Source organism: Colobus angolensis, unplaced genomic scaffold, assembly GCF_000951035.1.
Source record: "Colobus angolensis palliatus isolate OR3802 unplaced genomic scaffold, Cang.pa_1.0 Scaffold190, whole genome shotgun sequence".
In the NCBI taxonomy this organism is placed as follows: Eukaryota; Metazoa; Chordata; class Mammalia; order Primates; family Cercopithecidae; genus Colobus; species Colobus angolensis.
Genome location: NW_012115044.1, coordinates 1,106,866 through 1,131,293, shown reverse-complemented (window position 1 = coordinate 1,131,293; position 24,428 = coordinate 1,106,866). Strand labels below are relative to the sequence as shown.

At 41.9% G+C, this 24,428-nt stretch overlaps 1 protein-coding gene across 2 annotated transcripts in view; it reads left to right on the top strand.

Annotated features, from left to right (window-relative positions):
- The window catches only part of DRD3 (dopamine receptor D3), a 64,327-nt gene extending 53,048 nt beyond the window's left edge, over nt 1–11,279 (top strand). For both annotated transcript variants that reach the window (XM_011940594.1, XM_011940595.1), the window contains 3 exons: nt 1,389–1,585; nt 9,396–9,678; nt 11,019–11,279. In XM_011940594.1, coding sequence (XP_011795984.1) covers nt 1,389–1,585; nt 9,396–9,678; nt 11,019–11,215 — 677 coding nt within the window. In that variant the 3' untranslated portion in view covers nt 11,216–11,279. The remainder of the gene's footprint in view (nt 1–1,388; nt 1,586–9,395; nt 9,679–11,018) is intronic.
- Nucleotides 11,280–24,428: the final 13,149 nt, after the last annotated feature.

The window sequence follows — 24,428 nt, the reverse complement described above, 5'->3', positions numbered from 1 at the left end:
GCCACTGCATTCCAGCCTGGGCAACAAGAGCGAAATTCCATCTAAATAAATAAATAAATAAATAGATAGATAAATAAAAGAAACGTGTCCAAGATCACACAGTTAATAAATAGCAGGCCTGAATCTCACACTTAGGGTTCTCTGACTTCCACCTACCTCAGAAAACCAAGAAGCAGAATAAGAAGCCTACATGGCCACTGCCCTCTCCCCACCAGCCCACACCTAAGGCTTCATCTTCCAAGGCCAACTTTGGGGTTGGAGAATCCCCAACCCATTATGAAGACTGGCTGGGTGTACCAACAATTGTTGCTGACAGTGCTGGATGAAGCACAGATGTTCCATGTCACAATAGTAAAGGGGGATGGGGAGTTGAAACTACAGAAAGAACATTGGCTTGGGCATAAAACTGGCTGCAGGAACATATTTTTCAAGTGCAACCTCGGGCTACTTATTGAACCTCTCTGAGTTTTAGTCTGCTCATCTGAGAAGAGAGACGGTAATGGCACTGCCTCATATAATATTGCCATAATTATTAGGTACGATAAGGTGTACAAAGCTCTTGGCTCATCGTTTGGCAGATATTAGTTTGCTTTGCTTTTCTTTTTCAAGATGGGGCACGTTTCAGGCCCATCTTGGGCCTTGGAGGAATCTCAGTATCTGCTATGAAGAAGGCAAAGCTACAGGGACCTCTCAAGGAGAAACAGCAGGAACATTTCAGGACATAAAGCAGGGACAAAGACCCTTCTAAATGCACATTCTCCATGTCACAATATCATTACCTGCCTTTTCCCCATCCCATCTCTAACAAGTGATGGGATTCCCTGAAAAATCAAATCTCTGTCTTGTATTCAGCTACCACCTGCCCTCCATCCCATATTCAATATTGGAGAACTGGCATTCTCAGCAAATAAGGATTCTTCCTTTCATTGCATTCCAACAATTCTCGAATGCCTCCACACCAGCAGGCTCTTTTCTGGGGGCTGCATCCCTCCTGGGAGCCTCTGCCCTGTTGCCCTGTAATGCTCTCCCCAGCCACCCAGGCTGCATGTCTCTGTGTGACACTTGTGACATCCTATGAAAGGGATCATCTATCTAGACTGTTTGCTCCCTTGAGAGCAGACATGGTGTCTCATTCATCTTTGTAGCCCCAGTGTCCGGAACATGATTGTTGGTAAATTTTCTTTTTAAGTAAACTATGAGAAACTCAAAGATGAATTAGACCTTCTACCCTCACTGACCTGACAGTATACGTATCTGAGACTGCATCCTCCCCACCTGCTGTGCAGCAGAAGGTGCGGGCACCATGCGTGACATGGGGCCATGTTTTACCCTCCCTACTGAGTTCTGATACTTGCTGACTGCTTTACCTTCCCCCTTCTCATCCACAGGGGACCCCACTGTCTGCTCCATCTCCAACCCTGATTTTGTCATCTACTCTTCAGTGGTGTCCTTCTACTTGCCCTTTGGAGTGACCGTCCTTGTCTATGCCAGAATCTATGTGGTGTTAAAACAAAGGAGACGGAAAAGGATCCTCACTCGACAGAATAGTCAGTGCAACAGTGTCAGGCCTGGCTTCCCTCAACAAGTAAGCACCCTGGAGGGGGTAGAGGGAAGACAACACACAATCTCCTGACTTCCCAGCCTGTGTCCAGCAGTGCACGATTTTGCCGTTTAGCTACATTGGAGACACAAATCTGACACCCACTTTGGAATCTGCTAATATTGGCTGTGCTTTGAAGGTAGGAAATCCAATCTCAAGAAAACATTGATAGTTGTCTCTAGAGCCTACCTTACCTGGCAAAGTGATTGGATAGCTCCTGGGCTTGTTCTGCTTCCCTTCAAAGTCTTTCATTTTCCCCAAATGGGCAGCAATTCAGATGTCCCACAGGTTTTGAAGTTTAAGTGCAGCAGGTGTACCTTGCACTGCTGGTGGGTTCCCAGAACTGACTTTTTGTCTAAAACACTCATCCCAAGGATCATTGGGGTCCATCAAAACCTTTTTTCCTTACTGGATCTGTCCCTGTGTCAAGGAACTGACAAGCTGGTGGGATACGGTGCTGATAAAGCATTTTACTGGCTCTTTCTAGGCTGTGAAAAGAAATATCATTGCCTCTGCGATGATCTTCCAATTTCTAGGGCTTTAATTTCTCCTTACCCCATTGCCTGGCACTTAGTAGCTTTCCCACGATGTACTTGAAGCATGAATGGATATATACCGATCACTTGAAATCTACTAGGGAAGGGACAGTGGTAACATTAAACAGCCTCTGCCTTCATGGAGCTTAGAATCTAGACAAGCAAATAAAGCACCCCTCCACTCAAAGTGAATGAAGAGCCCAGAGCTGAATAGGATGTTTGCCAAATGTGAGGTGAAGACAATTGAGCACTCAATTATGAAGTGCTCTGGAGGCTATAGAAGAGAAAAACCAATATGCTTAGTATATGGTTTGGCTATGTCCCCACCCAAATCTCATCTCAAATTGTAGCTCCCACAATTCTCACGTGTCATGGGAGGGACCCAGTGGGAGGTAATTGAATGATGGGGGTGAGTCTTTCCCCTACTGTTCTCATAATAGTGAATAAGTCTCACGAGATCTGATGGTTTTATGAGGAGGAATTTCCCTGCACAAATTTTCTCTTGTCTGCTGCCATGTAAGACATGCCTTTCACCTTCCGCCGTGATTGTGAGGCCTCCCCAGCCACATGGAACTGTGAATCCATTAAACTTCTTTTTCTTTATAAACTACCCAGTCTCAGATATGTCTTTATTAGCAGCATGAAAACAAACTAATACACTCAGGAAAGGGCTCCATAGACAGAGTAAGAATTGAGTTTGATCTTGAAGGCAGATCCAATTTGGGTGTCTAGATTAATCTTTGATGACCTAGATAATCTTTTTTTTTTTTTTTGAGACAGAGTCTCGCTCTGTCACCCCGACTAAAGTGCAGTGGCATGATGTCAGCTCACTGCAGCCTGTGCCTACTGGGTTCAAGACATTCTTGTGCCTCTGTCTCCTGAGTAGTTGGGATTACAGGTGCCCACCAACACATCTGGCTAATTTTTGTATTTTTAGTAGAGACAGGGTTTTGCCATGTTGGCTAGACTGGTCTCTAACACCTGGCCTCAAATGATCTGCCCACCTCAACCTCCCCAAGTGCCAGGATTACAGGCGTAAGCGCCCGGCCTGATGACCTAGATTGTCTTTGATGACCTCTTGAGGTCTTTAATGATGTCAAAAGTATGAATGAAGGCCAGACTCTTAAGCTGAAGTCCCAAGGCTTGAGTGAAACAAGACTATTAATCCCCATGAAAGAGAAGATCAAGACCCAAGGCTGAGGATATGAAAGTATTGCATTCAAAATATTATTATGTCACATGGCTACCTATGACATGGCTAGACCCACAACTGACTGTTCCTCCTTCAACCCCCCACCCCTAGTCTTCTTGTCTGCAGCTGCACCCCATTCGGCAGTTTTTAGTAAGGGCCCGATTTCCATCAGATGCCACAGGAAAAATGGTAAGTGGGCCATGTCTTTGATCATAGAGAAAGAATAAGAGACCTTTTGCCACAATACTGGCTTATCTTGATTCTACTCTCACCCCAGAATGAAATCTTGCCCTGATTCCCACACATATATCTATAAGACAAGATCTGAAATGCCTCCTAATTTAAGCTGCAGAATAGAATTCATCAGATGATAATTCAGAAAGCATATGACTATTGGGCTTGACCTTAGTGACTGGAGCAAATGACTCTTGCACACAGTGTGACAATGCCATCCAAGGCCACCTGCCTTAGAGGAAACAGACGTCAAGGGAACACACATGGGCAGAGCAAAAACCAGGCAGAGAAAGGAAAATTCCAAGTGCGATATTTACTACTGAATGTGGGAAAAACGAAGACAATTTCATGGTCACCATTAGTCTTGTTCTTGCAATTCAAGCCAGGCCTGCCTCACCCAGCTAGCAGAGTGCAGAATTGAATCTGGAGGTGTTAGATATAAGAACAGTATTCCTCTCTCTGAATTCCACATTAGAAATAAAACTTCAAAAATTTGTAATAATTAAGGTCTGAGCTTTGTTCAATCTCGGTATAGTTCATGACTTTTTACACAGGCCTGGTATGGTAATTGGAGATAATCATTTTAAATGATAATAGCTATGCAGCTCAAAGTTGCCTATGGCTGATACAAGGTCTGAGGAGGCTTCAAGGCCAAAAGGAGGAAAAATATTGGATACAAACGAGAGATGGGACAGCCAACAGGCTGGCATTTCCAAGAGTGTGGAGAATTAGGTTCTGTCCTGCCATCTGGGAGTGGAGGGCTCTGCCAGCCAGACCCAGAGGAATCCAGTGTTTCCTCATGTCAGTCATGGAAGTAGTGAACAGGTTTTGCACAGAGCTGAAAAATACACTCACCAATATGTAATCTTGGAAGAATCATTTTCCTACTATAGGACGGAATTTCCATATCTGTAAAATGGAAACAGGGTATACTAGATCAATGTTTTCAAATCTGAGGTTTTTTTTGTTTTTTTTTTGTTTTATGAGACAGAGTCTCACTCTGTTCCCCAGGCTGGAGTGCAGTGGTGTGATCACAGCTCACTGCAGCCTTGAACTCTTGGGCTCAAGTAATCCTCTCATCTCATCCACTACACCCAGCTAAATATGAGATTTCTTAGGCAATCCCAAGAATTTGTTTCCCATCCCCTAGTTTTAGAAATAATGCGTTAGAAGTCAAATATTGTCACTTTAAGAAGATCAGTAGGTGCCAGTTTAATTATAAACATAATCTTGGGGCCGGGCATGGTGACTCATGCCTGTAATCCCAGCACTTTGGGAGGCCGAGGCAGGCACATCACAAGGTCAGGAGTTTGAGACCAGCCTGACCAACATGGTGAAACCCCGACTCTACTTAAAAAAATACAAAAATTAGCCGGGCATAGTGGCATGCACCTATGATCCCAGCTACTCAGGAGGCTGAGGCACAAGAATCACTCGAACCCGGGAAGCAGAGGTCGCAGTGAGCTGAGATTGCACCACTACACTCCAGCCTGGGCGACAGAGGGAGACTCCATCTCAAAAACAAAAAAAAAAAACAAAACAAAAACAAAAAACAAAACAACACCAAAAACAAAACCCACCATAATCTCGATTGTAAATAGGCATTCAGATAAAATGAGATATGCTTATTTTAATTATTAGAAAATGCCATCAAAATAAAACCAAAAAATTTTAAATACATATTCTCTTGACTTGAGGTAATGTTAAGTGAAATAAGCCAGACATAGAAAGATAAATATCACATGTTCTCAATCACCTATGGGAGCTAAAAAAAGTGGTTATAATGAAAATAGAGAGTAGATTCATGGTTACCAGAGGCTAGGAAAGAGATGGAGGAAGGGGCAAGGAAGGGAGGTGGATTCATGGGTACAAACATACAATTAAATAGAAGGAACAAGTTCTAGTGTCTAATAGCACAGTAGGGTGACTATACTTAACAGCAGTTTTTGTATATTTCAGAACACCTAGAAGAAAAGATTTGAAATGCTCCCAACACAAAGAAATGATAATTGTTTGAAGCAATGACTAGCCTGATTTGATCATTACACATTGTATGCATGTATCAAAATATTGCATTTACCCCATAAATATGTAAAAATATTATATATGAATTTTTAAAATCTTCAAGAAAAAATGTATATTATTCTAGAATTCCTAAGAATACCTCTGTGGAGTACAATTTTTTTAAAAAAACTCTAGGTCAGGCATGGTGGCTCATGCTTGTAATCCAAACACTTTTGGAGGCTGAGGCGGGTGGATCACTTGGGGTCAGGAGTTCAAGACCAGCCTGGCCAAAATAGTGAAACCCCATCTCTACTAAAAATACAAAAATTAGCCAGGTGTGGTGGTGGGTACCTGTAATCCCACCGCCCAGCTAATTTTTGTATTTTTAGTAAAGACAGGGTTTCACCGTGTTGGTCAGGCTGGGACTTGAACTCCTGACCTCAGATGATCTACCCACACTGGCCTCCCAAAGTGCTGGGATTACAGGTGTGAGCCTATGCCCAGCCTGAACTTTATGTAAATAAAGAAATTAAAAATGAATAAATCACAGGTACGCTATAGAGTTAGTGAAGGCAGTTCATCCTGTTCAGTGTCACTGACAAACCCCAACTCTCTCCTGTATCAGGGAGTTTACTAAAACTCCTAGATATAATGGGTACTAAGGAGGCTGAGGCAGGAAAATCACTTGAAGCCGGGAGGCAGAGGTTGCAATGAGCCGAGATCATGCCACTGCACTGCAGCCTGGGTGACATGTGAGACTTTGTCTCAGTAAATAAATAAATAAATAAAAATTTTAAAACCTAAATTGGCTGGGTATGGTGGCTCACACCTGTAATCCCAACAATTTTGAAGGCCAAGCCAGGAAGATCACTTGAGCCCAGGAATTCGAGACCAGCCTGGCCAACATAGCAAGAACTCATCTCTACTAAAAATAACAAATAAATAAATAAATAAATAACACTAAATCATCTTGAAGACACCTTGTATTCATTCATTCATTCTGAGTATGTACAATGTGCCAGCTCTGTGTATCTAGAAAACTGCTTCCTTGAACTAAGGAAACCAAAGTGAGGGGTTTTGGTTGCTGACACTGACTAACTTATGTAGAAAACAAATTTACTAGAGAGCTATCAGGTGGCTCACAGGCTCAATGAGAAGGCTGAAGAAGAGCTTCAGAAAGATGCTTTTCATGCCTAAGAAATTATCTGGTTAGAAGACCTAGGACACTGGACATTGAATGTCACCACTACTAGAGGAGTTCTGAAGTCTCCCTGCTTTACAAGTTCCAGTTCAAAGTCTCAGGAGTGAATCTGCAGTTGACTGGGCTTGGTGCATGTGCCTGAGTTCTAGCTGCATGGGGATGGAGGTGTGAAGTGAATATCTGGCTTTTATGGCATCAGTAAGGGGAGTTGAGGAGTTGAGTTCTGCCTCCTGTTCGAGACCGACACAAGGGTTTGATTCTTCAAACATGAAAAGAAGTTCAAGTTGGGCACACACACATCTCCCCGTCCATACCAGAAAAATTAACATACTTCAGTTTTGCATTCTCGGAGGCTACTCATCCCAAACCCATTTTTCCCTATTTCTTTTCTGTTTTACAAATGAAGCTCAGAGATATTAAATTAACTTGCCTAAAGATACATCTACTAAGTAAGGAAGCTGAGAAGAAAATCCTGGGTTTTCTTTTTTTAACTTTCTGTAATGGAAGTTTTCAAAAATAGAAAAGTAGAAAGACAAATATAACAAACCCCCAGTAGCCATCAGGCAGCCTCAGTAGTGATCAACTCGTGGCCAATCTTATTTCATCTACAATCCCACCTGTGTTCACACATCCCCACTGGATTGCTATGAAGCAAATCCTAAACACCATGTTATTTCAACCCAAAATATTTCTGCAAGATCCTCTAAAGAATTCAGACCATTGGCCGGGTGCAGTGGCTCACACCTGTAATCCCAGCACTTTGGGAGGCCAAGGTGGGCAGATCACCTGAGGTCAGGAGTTTGCAACCAGCCTGACCAACATAGAGAAACCTATCTCTACTAAAAATACAAAATTAGCCAGGTGCAGTGGCACATGCCTGTAATCCCAGCTACCTGGGAGGCTGAGGCAGGAGAATCTCTTGAACCCAGGAGGCGGAGGTTGCGGTGAGCCGAGATCGTGCCACTGCACTCCAGCCTGGGCAACAAGAGGGAAAGTCCATCTCAAAAAAAAAAAAAAAAAAATACAGACTGTTTTATAGGACACATAACCATAAGACCACATTACATTAGAAAATTAATAATAGTTTTCTAATATCACTAAATGTCCAAATCGATGTTCAAATTTCCCCAATTATCTTGTTAATTATTTTACAGTTGGTTCGTTTGAATCAAAATTTAAATAAGGCACATATTTTGCAACTGTTAAGTATTGTCGCTGTTGTTGTAATGGAAGTTTAAACTTTATTTGTTGAAGAAACTGAGTCATTTGTCTTGTGGAGTTTCCCACACTCCACATTTTGGGGCTTATGTCATAGCAGTGTCACTTAATGTGTTTCTCTGTATCACCAGGTCATTCTAACTCAAAAAGGCCAGACTACAATTCTGTGCTACCCTGCTCAAGGGGCTGTTGTGATTATCAAATGTTCTATATGTGGTGGGTGCTGCTTTTTTTTTTAACTTTAAGTTCTGGGGTACGTGTGCTGAACGTGCAGGTTTGTTCATAGGTATACATGCGCCATTGTGGTTTGCTGAATCTATCAACCTATCATCTAGGTTTTAAGCTCTGCATGCATTAGGTATTTGTCCTAATGCTCTCCCTCCCCTTGCCCCCCATCCCCTGACAGGCCCCAGTGTGTGATGTTCCCCTCCCTGTGTCCATGTGTTCTCATTGTTCAGTTCCCACTTATGAGTGAGAACATGTGGTGGTTACTTTTCTGTTCCTGTGTTAATTTGCTGAGGATGATGGTTTCCAGCTTCATCCATGTTCCTGCAAAGGACATGAACTCATTCTTTTTTATGGCTGCATAGTATTCTATGGTATATATGTGCCACATTTTCTTTATCCAGTCTATCATTGATGGGCATTTGGGTTGGTTCCAAGTCTTTGCTACTGTAAATAGTGCTGCAATAAACATACGTGTGCATGTGTCTTTACAGTAGAATGATTTATAATTCTTTGGGTATTTACCCAGTAATGGGATTGCTGGGTCAAACGCTATTCCTGGTTCTAGATCCGTGAGGAATTGCCACACTGTCTTCCACAATGGTTGAACTAATTTACACTCCCACCAACAGTGTAAAAGCATGCCTATTTATCCTCATCCTCACCATGTTGTTTTCCAGACTCTTTAATGATCACCATTCTAACTGGTGTGAGATGGTATCTCATTGTGGTTTTGATTTGCATTTATCTAATGACCAGTGATGATGAGCTTTTTTTCATATGTTTATTGGTTGCATAAATGTCTTCTTTTGAGAAGTGTCTGTTCATATCCTTTGCCCACTTTTTAATGAGGTTGTTTATTTTCTTGCAAATTTGTTTGTTTCTTGTAGATTCTGGATATTAGACCTTTGTCAGATGGACAGATTGCAAAAATTTTCTCCCATTCTGTAGGTTGCCTGTTCACTCTGATGATATGGTGGATGTTTTTTAGTTCTAAAGTCTAAAGCAAATTTTATTTCCCTTATCTTCTCATGGTCCCACCACTCTCTCAGGTGTCCCCTTTGTAGGTTTCCCACAACTATGCTCCCCCACTTCCTTCTTTGAATTCTCTGGACCTTTCATGAACATTCAGAAGATAAACAATACCCCCAGAAATGTCAGGATTCCCTCTTGTTGCACCTGCAGACCCTCTCTCCTGACCGGGCACATCTGGAGCTGAAGCGTTACTACAGCATCTGCCAAGACACTGCCTTGGGTGGACCAGGCTTCCAAGAAAGAGGAAGAGAGTTGAAAAGAGAGGAGAGGACTCGGAACTCCCTGAGTCCCACCATAGCACCCAAGCTCAGCTTAGAGGTTCGAAAACTCAGCAATGGCAGATTATCAACATCTCTGAAGCTGGGGCCCCTGCAACCTCGGGGGGTGCCACTTCGGGAGAAGAAGGCAACCCAGATGGTAGCCATTGTGCTTGGTAAGTTTGGGCTGACTCGAGTTGGGTTGGGTTGGGTTAGGTTGTGTTAAGTGGAGCTGGTGGAAGATGCTAAGGTAGCCACATTTGACAGAAATTAAAAATTTGATGACAGTAATATTTATCAAATGTTCACAATATAATTGAAAGGTATTTGTGTATAAATGCTAACTCTGGTGGAAATTCAAAAGACCTAGGCTAAAATTTATGAAGCTGAACAAGCCACTTAACTGAGCTGTGTTTTGCTGTCCATTATACGGAGCTAGAACACATAAATCAAACAATAAATAAGATAATGATTCAATAAAACTGGTACATATTTGATATTTAATAAATGCTTAGTTATTTTAAAATATTAAGTGATAAAAATAGGGATGCAAAACACTACTGTGATATGGTATGATAAAATCTAGATTATTTTAAATACAGAGTAAAAAAGACTAGAAAGAAATTCACCAAGATATCCAAAGTAATTGTCTTTGAGTGGTGGGTGTTTATTCCTTTTTTCCTACTTATCTGATTTACCAAGCTTTCCATAATGCATACAATCAAGGTTTTTTGGTTTTTGTTTTTTTGAGACATGGTCTGACTCTGTTGCCTAGGCTGGAGTACGGTGGCACAGTCATAGCTCACTGCAGCCTTGAACTCCTGGGCTCAAGTAATCCTCCTGACCGAGCCCACCGAGTAGCTAGAACTACAAGCATATGCCTCCATGACCAGCTAATTTTTTAATTTTTATTTGTTTTTTGTAGTGACAGGGTCTCATTACGTTGCCCAGGCTGGTCTCAAACTCATGGCGTCAAGCAATCCTCCCATCTCAGCCTCCCAAAGCAGTGGCATTATAGACGTGAGCCACCACATCCCACCAGAATCAGGGGTAATTTTTAGAGTCATAAAATATGAAATTTATTTATTTATTTATTTGAGACAGAGTCTTACTCTGTCACCCAGGCTGGAGTGCAATGGCACGATCTTGGCTCACTGCAACCTCTGCCTCCTGGGTTCCAGTGATTCTCCTACCTCAGCCTCCCAAGTAGCTGGGATTACAGGCATGCACCACCACGCCCAGCTAATTTTTGTATTTTTAGTAGAGACAGGGTTTCCCAGACTGGTCTTGTACTCCTGACCTCAGGTGATCCACCCGCCTCTGCCTCCCAAAGTGCTGGGATTACAAGAGTGAGCCACCACACCCAGCCTAGGGTTGTTATAAAAAAAGTAAGTGGGTATGCAAAACTTCCAGCTTGGTGGCTGGCATAAAGTAGACAACCGTGAGTCATTCTCATGTTATAACAAAAGGAGTAAGCAAATCCCTTACCCAGTTTCTCTCTTCTTTGGCAACTTAGGGGCCTTCATTGTCTGCTGGCTGCCTTTCTTCTTGACACATGTTCTCAATACCCACTGCCAGACATGCCACGTGTCCCCAGAGCTTTACAGTGCCACGACATGGCTGGGCTATGTGAATAGCGCCCTCAACCCCGTGATCTATACCACCTTCAATATCGAGTTCCGGAAAGCCTTCCTCAAGATCCTGTCTTGCTGAGGGAAGAGAGGAGGGAATACTCCTTGTTCCCATTTCTAGCTGCCAGGCTGTCGGCCCACTCAGAAAGACTGTGCAGTGTCATCCGGCATGCAGTAGGAAGAAGATTCCTAGAGCCAGGACGTCCCTGCTTGTCAGGTATAACCAAATGTGTCCTCCAAAACAGAACATTCTACCTCCCCAGCTAAAATCTGACTTCATTCTGACAATCTTCAAATGATTGGGGAGCTCCTGAGTGATAAGCAATCATTCAGAAAGAAGCTGATAAAACATGACTCACACAAAATTGTCATCGGAGGCATGACTCATTACACTGAAGGAAAAATGAACAGATCTCATCATTCTCAACTTGCAGGGGTCCTTGAAATCAGCCAGTAAACCACCTTCTAGAACAGCCAGTCTGTCTTCCTTCAAACCTCTAATTAACTGTCAGGCTAACCTTGTACTTTCACAGGCTCATTCCTCTTGGTCATTTCTTTCCTTCACTGTATCTGGAAATATGAATGGCAAGGCCAGTGCTTCTACCTCTCTGTAGAATCTGATGGGCTACATTTGGTGAGGTGAATTTCTCACCGCAAGAGAAACACTGTCCCACATTGGGAGAGGGGCTTCATTTCACGCTTTCCTACCCTTGTATTTTAACTTTAGCTAAGAAGGCATTTTGATTCCATTCCTTTACTCTCTAGAGGAAATCTCAGAGTCTCAACTTCCAGAATTATTCAAGATGGGGATATTATCTGAAGACGGAATGACACATCCCATTGTAGTTTCACTGTTGAACCTTATGGTTCAGAACATGCCTTAGGTATGCTTTTCACAACACTACCAAATGTTCCTACCCAGGGCATCTCCATTTCTGCTTAACAGGGACCCAGTATAGTGGACTACATCATGACATTTTGGGCAACAGTGGACCACATATACAACGGTGGTCTCATAAGATAATAATGGAGCTGAAGAATTTCTATTGCTTGATGATGTCCTAGCTGTTGCAACATCATAGCTCAACGCATTATTTATATGTTTGTGGTGATGCTGTTGTAAACAAAATGATGCTGCCAATCATGTAAAAGTATACAATTGTGTACAGTACATAATACTTAATAATGATAATAAATGACTATGTTACTGGTTTATGTATTTACTATACTAAACTTTTCACCATTATTTTAGAGTGTACTTCTACTTATTTTTTTAAAAAAGTCAATCATAAAACACCCTCAGGCAGGTCCTTCAGGAGGTATTTCAGAAGAAAGCATTGTTATAGGAGATGACAGCTCCCTGTGTGTTATCGCCCTTGAAGACCTTCTAATGGGACAAGGTGTGGAGGTGGGAGACAGTGATACTGATGATCCTGACCCTGTTTAGGCCTAGACTAATGTGTGTGATTATGTCTTAATTTTTAAAAAAGCAGTTTGAAATGCAAAAAATAATTTTAAAAATAGAAAAAATATATAGAGTAAGTATATAAAGAAAGAAAATATTCTTGTCCAGCTATCCAGTGTGATTGTGTTTTAAGCTAAGTATTATTACAAAAGAGTCAAAAATGTCAAAAAAATTTTTAAGTTTATAAGGTAAAAAAGGGACAGTAAGCCAAGATTAATTTATTACTGAAGAAAGAAAAACTTTTTAAATAAATTTAGTGTAGCCTGAGTGTACAGTGTCGATAAAGTCTATAGTAGCATATAGCAATATCCCAGGCCTTCCCATCTACTCACCATTCATGCACTGACTCACCCAGTCTTAACAGCTGAACTCAGCTTCCAGTCTGCAAGCTCCATTTATGGTAAGAGTCCTATATAGGTGCACCATTTTTTGTCTTTTATATGATATTTTTACTGTATCTTTTCTACATGAGTTATACCAATACTCCCCATTGGGTTACAATTGCCCACAATATTCAGTACAGTTACATGCTGTCTGGGTTTATAGCCTAGAGGCAATAGACTACACCATATAGCCTAAATTGTGTAGTAGGCCATATGATCTGAGTTTGTATAAGTACACTATATGATGTTTGCACAACAGTGAGATCACCTAATGAGGCATTTCTCAGAACATATCCCTGTAGTTAAACAACGTGTTACTGTACTCTCAGACCCTGAGACTCACTAAGTAGTATCTGCAAAGTGCCAGCCACTTCCCCAGGTTCTAGATATACAACAATGAATAACACAGCTCCTGCCCTCAAGGAGCTCACTTCCTGCTTTTGTATTTGCCCATTTACTCTTTAAGTGTGGTAGGAACTCATCTGGACTGCCTGAGGGCAACAGGCAGGGTGGCTGTCCAAAGCCATCACATAGACACTCTTTGTAAAGTCCTGGTGCAGATCCTAAACGTCACCCCTCCAACAACTGAGATTAAAGGTATAGCAGAAATAATTTGTAAATGTTATTCAAAACTGCATTTAGAAGGAACTTGAAAATTCTCACCATTTAACTTCTCACCTACAGAAGCTATTTTTATTGATTGCAGAATCAAGATACAATTTATAGATAATTTGTGAAGTATCCTGAACTTCAGTAAATTTATTTTTAAGAGCTGTTAGTGTGTAACCATGACAGATACCTGCTGCGATGCTGTTAAAACTTATTTATTTATTTATTTATTTATTTATTTATTTATTTATTTATTTATTTATTTTGAGATGGAATCTCACTCTGTCACCCAGGCTGGAGTGCAGTGGCACAATCTCGGCTCACTGCAACCTCTGCCTCCCGGGTTCTAGCGAATCTCCTGCCTCAGACTCCCAAGTAGCTGGGATTAGAGGTGTGCGCCACCAAACCTGGCTAATTTTTTTATATTTTTGGTAGAGTGGTCTTGAATTTCTGACCTCAAGTGATCCTCTCACCTTGACCTCCCAAAGTGCTGGGATTACAGGTGTGAGCCACCAAGCTCAGCCTGCTATTGAAACTTTAAAGTACACTAGGACTTTACAAGGAATCCAAGGCCTCCTTTGCATTGTCTTTATTCCTCTTGCCCTTAAATATATAATAAGGAAATACATACACTCCCAGTGAGTTGGTTACCTGCTACTCATGAATGCTTTTAATGCCAGCATTTTTTTTTCTGTTTCTAGACAGAGTTTTGCTCTTATTGCTCAGGCTGGAGTGCAATGGCATGACCTCGGCTCACTGCAACTTCTGTCTCTGGGTTCAAGTGATTGCCTCCTGAGTAGCTGGGATTACAGGCGCCCACCATTAGGCCCAGCTAATTTTTTGTATTTTCAGTGGAGACAGGGTTTCATCATGTTGGCCAGGCTGGTCTTGAACTCCTGATCTCAGGTGATCCACCAGCCTTGGCTTCCCAAAGTGCTGGGATTACAGGTGTCAGCCACCATGCCTGGCCAATGCCAGCATTTTTTAAATGCCTATAATAATGTTTATGTTGTAACTTGGTGGGAAAATTCTGTCTGCCCATTAGTTCTTGTACCTTATGCCACCCAGCTCATCCAGATTTATGGTGTGAGCTAAGCTGAGCCTTGAAACAATTAAAATCTGCACAAGTAAAAACTGATGATTTCCAGGTTTTTTCCATGCAAAATAAACAGAAAATGGATGAGATGGCGGAGTAAAAGATCATAGAATTCCATGTCGAAACCAGAGTTCTAAAGTCATAAACATAAACAACGAGCTGGGCATAGTGGTTTATGCCTTGTAATCCCAGTACTTTGGGAGGCCAAGGCAGGAGGATTGCTTGAGCCTGGGAGTTTGAGACCAGCCTAGGCAAGATGGCAAGATGCTGTCTCTACAAAAAAATTAAAAGTTAGCTGGGCATGGTGGCATGCACCTGTGGTCCCAGTTACTTAGGAGGCTGAGGCAGGAGTATTGCTTGAACCCAGTAGATCAAGGCTACGGTGATCCGTGATTGCACAACTGCACTCCAGCCTGGGCAACAGAGTAAGACCTGTCTCAAAAAAAAAAAAAAACATAAACAACATCAGTATTAGTATATTTATGGAAGAATAATAACAAACCTCCTATGTCCTTTTTTCACATCAAATATTCAACACTTATGATAGCCTTCAGGAAGATAAACTCCATTTTATAGATGAGGAAACTGAAGCAGAGGGAGGTTAAGAAATTTGCCCCAGGTCGCACACAGTCAATAAGTGGCAGAGCATGGATTAAAATGTATCTCTGTTTGATTTCCAAGTCCAGTCAATTTGCCACTACAGCACATTGCCTCCCACCAGGGAGGTAAAGGGGAGGGGAGAAAGAGGGGGGAAGAAAAAGATGGAACAAAGATCCCTGGGGCAGCCTCATCCTACCTAATCCACTTGCACCCCAAACTTTCCCAAGAACCCAACCCAAGACATTAATTTACTTTCCTGCTAAGTCCAGTTTCTAAAATGGTAGCATGGGAAACTCATCTATTTTTATAGAATCATGGAACAGTTTTTAGAGCATATTTGGGTTGCCCTCTCCTTCATTTGCAGAAAAGGGAACTTAGGCCCAGAAGTGTTGTCCCCTAGCTGGTTAATGATGGACTGGCACTCAAATGTGCTGAATCCTAGTTCTGTGCTCTTTCTATTTTGCTGCATTCCTGAGGGCCCTATAAAAACTGTAAACTTCATGCAGATACAAAGTGAAAGTTATATTGTCACCTCCACCATTAAACTGTGAGCCGCCCCTTTTCTAGATAGTGTCTGTTATCCCTAATTCTAGACAACATCTTTTTCCCAGAGTTTTCTTCTGATCCAGGAAGAACTTCCTAGAGGAATCCCAAACAAATATCCAAGCTAGCACTTCAGCCTCTTCATGCTGAGACTCCTCATTCTACCTCTTCTGCCTCTACAGTCCCCACATGAAACCACACACTTAGTCTCAGAGCTCACTACCTTCAGAGCCAGCATGGCCAAAAATCCCAGGAGAGAGGTTGGCCTGAATGAAACAGAGCAGGATTCTTGGGGCAGATCTGGATCCAAAGAAGTCTCATAGTTGCCCACACTGTTTGGGTAAAATGCAAATAACATGGAAATCCACATAGATTATAACGAACATTCAACTCTAGACCTTATGTAAATATTTTCTTCTTCCAGGACACAATCCTCTAATACTCCATCCGTTACTCATTTACTAAATCAGTCACGTATTCAATAAATATTGATCAATCACCTTCTATGTGTCAGGCATTGTGCTTAGTACTGGGAAACATCATCAAAGAAGACATGGCTGGCGGGGCACAGTGGCTCGCGCCTGTAATCCCAGCACTTTGGGAGGCCGAGGAGGGTGGATCACCTGAGGTCAGGTGTTCAAGACCTGCCTAGCCAACATGGTGAAACCTCGTCTCTGCTAAAAACACAAAAATTAGCCTAGCATAGTGGTGGGCACCTGTGATCCCAGCTACTCGGGAGGCTGACAGAGGAGAATCGCTTAAACCCGGGAGGCAGAAGTTGCAGTGAGCCAAGGTTGCACCATTGCACTCCAACCTGGGCAACAACAGCGAAACACCATCTCAAAAAATAAAGAAGGTATGGTTCCTGCCCCCAGAAGCTTCCAGCCCATAGTAGAATTTAGGTGTACAGTGATGAGCTGTTTGTTGTCTATAAAAAAGAGAATTTATGGTGTTTGGAAACCCATAAATTCTTGAAATTTGTGAACTTGGAAGCCCCATATTTCATCTTGAGAAGGCTTCTTGGACAAGTATTGTCAGGGTTGAGACGTAATAAAAAAGTGGGAAAGGTGTTCTAGACAGAACAGACCTCTGAAGAGCTAAAGATAAGTAGAAGCAAGGACCATGCAAGGAATTTCAAATAATTCCATCTTGCTATAGAGAGGAGACCCTAGGGAAAGGACAGGGAAGGGAAAGGACAGGGAAGGAAAAGGTGTGATCTTGGTAGATCTTTTCCTGCTCTGCTCAAGTGGCAGCTGAGCCTATGGGGACCCTACTCACAAATGACCTCTAGGTCTTGCCTCTTCTACCATCCATGTGGACAATACACACCACAAAACATCCATCACGAATTTGTTTAACTACATCTCTCTGAGCTACGTTGGATTTCCACAAATGTAAAATTTAATTTGAATTCCTCCCTTTTTCTCTAAAAGAAGAGAAATGACTAGCTGAATGGATGTGGAGCCAGAGATGGTTAAAATTAACTCAGTTCAGAGACTTTCGGTCAGAAGCCAAGGGAGGTCAGGCAAAGAGATTTGTTTTCCTGAATGCTTGGGTCAGGATTAAACAAAAAGCCAGGAAGGGCAAGTGATTCATGCAGAACTGGCTGTTTCCTGGAGGTCCTGGCTCCCAGGCCTGTGCTCCGATCCTTGGTATCTGCTGACACCAGAAAACTGAAAAAGCTTAATTTGAATCAATACACAGAGAGCAGAGAGAGGATGACAGGCAATTAACTCGATTCCTCCTTTCTACCTAATTGTCTCCTCATTACCTTAGGAAGGGAGTGAGTTTCCATGACTACCTCATGACACAGAGACTCAGTGCAGGTGATGCCAGCATTAGCTTAACTGTCTGCAGCACACATTGGCAGAGGCAGAACCAGAGAATCACGCCAAGCACAAGACCTGGAACCTCTTGCTCCACCCACCCTCACCTCAATTAATCACCCTATCTCCATTATTGTGCATTGACTCCCTGCTTTGTGTATAGTCTGCAGGGCACTGAGAGGAGTCAGTGGTGGCTATAGGCCTCTGAGAATACATGTGTCCCAGAGAGGGTGCTGGGCTGAACCTAGGGTGGTTCTGACCACCTTGTAGGAAATAAAATGAACAGAAATGAGTCAAAGATTGGCATTCTAGTGCTAGCACACACAAGTTACTTTGGGCAAGTGGTTTAACCTTTATGAGTTTCAGTTTCCTCATGAATAAAATGGTGACCTGAAGGCCTGATCTTCTTCTTTTTTTTTTTTTTTAATTTTTTAATTTTTAGTAGAGATGGGGTTTCACCTTGTTGGTCAGACTGGTCTTGAACTCCTGCCCTCAGGTGATCCACCCGCCTCAGCTTCCCAAAGTGCTGGGATTACAGGCGTGAGCCACCGCACCCAGTCATGGCCCAATCTTCCTTACTAGAACATTTGGAGATTAGATAAAAATCACATATTAAAATCTGCCTTAGTTTACTCTTGTTGCTGTAACAAAATACTACAGACTGGGAAATTTATAAATAATGGAAGTTTATTTTCTCACAGTTCTGGAGGCTGGGAAATCTAAGATCAAGGTGCTGGCAAGTTCAGTGTCTGGTGACAGCCTGGTCTCTGCTTTTAAGATGGCACCTTGTTACTGAGTCCTCCTGAAGGGGTAAACACTGTGTCCTCGTGTGGTAAAAGGGCAGAGGGCAAAAGGCACAGGTAGATCCCTGTAGCCCTTTTATAAGACACTAATTCCACCCATGAGGGCAAAGCCCTCATGGCCTAATCACTTCCTGAAGGTCCCACCTCCTAATACTATTGCATTGGAGATTAAGTTTCAACATGAATTTTGGAGGGGACACAAGCATTCAAACCATAGCAGAAGTGTTTTGTCAACTGTAAAGCCCTAACAAATGTAAGAGATTATTATTATTATTGGCACTCTTGTTATTATTTTCACCCTAAGCAACTATTCCTATCATGTCTGTCTAGTTCATAGCCCACCCAGACCCTATTTACTTGGCATAGTGTTTTCAACCTCTCACATAAAATCTGATTTTTCTCTTGCCTTTTATTCCCTATACGTGCCCAGGACACTTGGCTGACTTTGTAGTCTGATTGTTAGAAAAATGGACAGTACCTAACGGAGCAACTTCTCCTGCTTACACAGTCCAGTGCACAAGTATGTTATGCTCTAATACCCAGGCTGATGGTGGCAGATACTTGCTTGCCAAAGGCTACCTTGGGTACTCTGTTCCTCTTCTGGCCAGAAAATGAAGAGCAGAACACATCTATTCTTCAATACTTTCTGTCTTTGTCCCTTATGATATCTGAGCCTGACACCCCTTCCTCTTACTCCATCCCTTCCTGCCTGGGAACAGTGCCTTGGATATGGTATATTAGTTTCCTAGGGTTGCCATAACAAAGTGCCACAAACTGGGTGGCTTAAAACAACAGAAACTTATTCTCTCATCATTCTGGAGGCTAATCACAAGGGCCTACCCTAATCCAATATGACCTTATCTTAACTTGATAACATCTGCAAAGTCCCTATTTCAACACAGGATCAAAGACCAGGCATTAGGACCTCAGCAAATATTTTTGGCAGATACAGTTCAACCCATAAAATATAGTGAGGGTGGTATGACAGGCAGGATGACTATGGGAAATGTGCAAAGGCTGTTTCATTCAGAATACAAGATGTCAGCTTCCAGCATTGGCATGTAGTCTCTTTGATGGCCTGGGTCAAGTCTGTAAACTTACTAAAGCTCAACTTTCTTATCAGTAAATAACAGCAAGTCTGGATTCCTAAGGCTGTGATAAGACAGGCTAAAAATAATTCTAGAAGGACATGAATTATCTTCTGATCCCTAAAAACCTGTAAATATGTTTACTAATAAAAATTAAACCTGTACAAAGACAATCTGTTGCTCCTCTGTGTCTTAAAAAAGGAATTTAATAGCAGACTCATTGGAGTTGGGGAAAGCGAAAAAGGAAAATCATGTATTTATCCTATTTCATGCAGCAGCAGTCCAGACTGACTAATGGTGATGGGGGTATTTTTTCTCTTTAAGAAAAACTGATACAATTGAGTCTTGTATTATGCTTGGACAGATTCCATAAGACTCCATATGAAAGACTCTCAAGAAGCCTGTAATTTATCACAACCTACAATCATTGGATTTGAGAGTTGGAAGAGACTTGAGTCCGGTCTGCTAATAATTGCAGAAATTCTCTGTGGAACATCTCTGACCCATGGTCATCTAGCTGTATTAAGAAGCTGGCTCACTTCTTCCTAAGACACATGACAGGTCATCCTTTAGAAAATTCCTGTCTTCATTAAACCAAAATCTGCTGCCTTACAAAATCCACCTTTTGATTCCTATTCTCTCCTCTAGCACAGGAATCTCTATTCTTTCCTCCCCACCGCAGTCTTTGTGGGATTAAAACAGTTCTCCAAAGCTTCCATTGCTTTACCTCTACTTCACGTAATATTTTCTTACACTATCCATGTTGGTTGCTTTCCTTTGGATGTAGCCATGTTATTAATTTGTCTTAAAATACTAGACCCCAAATAGGACACAATCCTCTAAATGTTGTGTAACCAGTTCAGAGTGCCATAAACTCATTATTTCCCATGATTAGAATATTCAATTTTTAATGACCCAACTGAAATTGCATTGACTTTTTAGGGCTCATTGAAACTCTGAGAAGGAGATTTGCATGCAGAATGGATAAGTTTAATGAGGTATGCCTTAGGGATCAACACCTATAGGAGAGTGAAGGAAGTAGATTTCAGCACAGGAAAGAGTAGTATTATAATGCAGTCACACAGAGAACTCGGAGAATCCCATAGGGAGCTCTGTAGAGGGCAGGGCATTTACGGCCCCAGACAGTTATTAAATGGGGGCTGCCTCTGGCAGAACGCATGCTTAGACAAAGAAGCTCTCTTTAATTGAAAGTGTTCAGCTGTCAACACTCCCAACAACTGGGGGAACAAATTCCCCAGTAAGATCTTGGTAGCACATCACAGCATCCACTGTAGTCTACACTGTATGCCACTTGGCTCTAGTTTCTTCAAATAATAAATGCTAGAAACAGCTTTATCAGGAATCTAGCTGGTCACTTCCTGGGGAAGGTTAGTGGGACGAACTGTACTCTCTGTCACAGCAGCTGGTCTCAGAGCCAAAGTAATTATCATCACCTTTTTCTACGATCTATTCCAGATTCTCCTCACTATTGACTAGCACTCTACTGGTCTAGATGGTTGTATTAGTCAGGCTTTTCCAGAGAAACAGAACCAATAGGGTATGTGTAGATATAGATACATGAGAGGGGATTTATAATGGAAATTGGTTCACACAATTATGGAGGCTAAGAAGTCCCACAATACACCATCTGTAAACTGTAAAACTAGAGAAGATGGTAACTTACCTCAGTCCAAGTCCAAAGACCTGAGAACCAAGAGAGCTGATGGTATAACTCTGGGCCTAAAGCCCAAGGCCTGAGAACCTAGGAAACCACGGCTGCAATCCCATAGTTCAAAGGCCAGAGAACCTGGAGTTCTGATGTCCAAGGCCAGGAGAATATGAGTGTCCCAGCTCCAGAAGAGAAAGAGAAAGCAAGCAAATTCACCTTTCTTATGCCTTTTTGTTCTATCTGGATCTGCAGTTGATTGGCTGGTTCCTGCCCACATTGGGTAAAAAGAAATCTTCCTTGCTACTGATTCAAATGTCAATCTCTTCCGGAAATACCTTCACAGACATACCAGACATAATACTTTACCAGCTATCTGGGTATTCCTTAATTCAGTCTAGTTGATAACTGAAATTAGCCATCACAGTGGTGGAGTGACTCTGAGAGACCTGGTGACTTTCTCAAGTTATGGTTGCTGCATTTTATCCATTTACCATCAAAATTAGGCAAAGAGATGTAAAGAGACACCTCCGTGAATCACCCAAGTACGACATGCATTCTTCCACGTTCCCACTGTACAGCATTCCTTCCTTCTCCTGAAAAATCAAGATGTAATCATCCTTTCCATGATGCTCCATCACTTGGTTGTTTGTCTTCTGGCATGAGGAGCTCCAAAGGACTAGGTGGAAGCCATAACTTAGAGCTTAATGGGATTTTTATGCCCTAGAGGACATATGGGAACAAGGATTTTTACCTCCAAAGGTTAAACATAGCATTACTATATGACCCAGCAATTCCATTTCTAGTTATATACCACTAAAAACAAGTATTCAAATGAGTACTTGTACCCAAATATTCATAGAAGCACTATTCACAATAGCCAAAAGATAGAAAGAATATTGGAATATCATTCAGCCATCAAAAGGAATGAAGTTGATACGTGCTACAATGTGAATGAAACTTGAAGACACTCACTGTGCTAATGAAAGAAGGCAGACACAAAGGTCACATGTTGTATGACTTCATTTATATGAGATACTCAGAGGTAACAGGTAAATCCATCGAGACAGAAAGAAGTTTGGTGGTGTCTGAGGATGGGAGAAAAAGGAAAGAGGAGTAGCTGTTTGATGGGTACACAGTTTTTCCTTTGTGGTGATGAAAATATTTTGGAATTAGATAGAGGTAGTTGTAGGATATTGTGAATGTAATAAATGCCATGGAATTGTTCACTTTAGTTAATTTTATCTATGTAAATTTTACCTTAATAGAAAAAATGTTTAAATTATGAAAAGAAATTTAAAATTCAAAAAGACCAGGGACCTCTCACATTCTATGTTCTGAGATTTGAAAACTCAATATGTTAAGATGGCAACTTTCTACAAATTGATATATAGACAATGCAATCCCTCTCAAAATTCCACCAGCCTTTTTTATCACGAACGGACAAACAGATTGTAAAATTTACACAGAAGTACAAAAGACCTAGAATAGCCAAAAGACACTTTTTAAAAAGAAAAATATCTAGAATAAAAATATCTAGTAAATCTATAGAGACAGAAAAAAAATTGGTGGTTTTCGATGGGTGGGAAGAAAGGAGTTGGAGAATGTTTACTCCTTGATTTCAAAACCAACTATCAAGCTGTAGTTATCAACAGTATGGTATTTGCAGTAAGAAGACATATAGACCAATGGAACAGAATTGACAGTCCAGAAACAAATCCTTATATTTATGGTCAATTGATTTTCAACAAAGACAATCCATGGGGAAAGAAGAGCCTTCCAAAATTCGTATGTTGAATCCATAACCCCCAATGTGACTATATTTGGAGTTAAGGCCTATAAGGAATTAATTAAGGTTTTTTTTTGTTTTTTTTTTTGTTGAGACGGAGTCTCGCTCTGTCGCCCAGGCTGGAGTGCAGTGGCCAGATCTCAGCTCACTGCAAGCTCCACCTCCCGGGTTTATGCCATTCTCCTGCCTCAGCCTCCCGAGTAGCTGGGACTACAGGCGCCCGCCACCTCGCCTGGCTAGTTTTTTGTATTTTTAGTAGAGACGGGGTTTCACCGTGTTAGCCAGGATGGTCTCGATCTCCTGACCTCGTGATCCGCCCATCTCGGCCTCCCAAAGTGCTGGGATTACAGGTTTGAGCCACCGCGCCCGGCCTAATTAAGGTTAAATGAGATCATCATAAGAGTGGGGCCCTTATACGATAGGATTAGTGTCTTTATAAGAAAAGACACAAGAAAGCTTATTTCCCAGATCCATGTATTCTATTCATCGGGTCAGCACATACAATGATCATTGATTTACAGTGTATACTGTTGTCTGAAAGTTGGCATCTCATCATCGGAAAGTATTATCTCCAAGCTGATGCCTCAGTTGTGCATTTAAAAAGCTGTTCTACATTCCATTAGGCTGGAAACTTCAGAGAGGTGTGGTGTGTAATAGGAGCAGTGGATCACATTGTCGTGTCCACACAGCCATACTTCCATTAACATAAGCAGTTACTTTAGACCCATGCAATGTTTGGCAGGATCCTGTTTCAGTGGATCAAATGCTACATAGGCACTGTCTAGTTGAAGTTGTATGAATAGGAAAGATAAGTGTCAAATTCGTATCAAAATCACATGGTGGAAAGGACCCATTGTAATAAATTTGCCGTTAAGAAGCTGGTTGGTCTTCTTGAGGAATGGAGCCGTATTGGGGACTCAATGATGGTATCTGTTGCTGTCAGGCTGAATCTTCAGCAGTGGCAGTAATTAGATCAGCCTTAGCAAGTGAGAGCCCATGTTATTGGGCCTATAAATAGCTTCCATTGCCACCACTGTTTCTCAGTCATGGTGGTTGTACTTACCCATTTACCATCAAAATTAGGGAAGGGAGAATTCTTTTCTGTCACCATCATGTAAGAGAAGAGCTATCTTCTCCTGATTAAGAAAGTCAATTAGGCCAGTCACTGTGGCTCACACCTGTAATCCCAGCACTTTGGGAGGCCGAGGCCGGCAGATCACCTGAGGTCAGGAGTTAGAGACCATCCTAGCCAACATTGTGAAATCCCATCTCTACTAAAAATACAAAAATTAGCAGGGCTTGGTGGCAGGTGCCTGTAATCCCAGCTACTCAGGAGGCTGACAGAGGAGAATCACTTGAACCCGGGAGGCAGAGGATGCAATGAGCCAAGATGGCGCCATTGCACTCCAGCCTGGGTGACAAGAGTG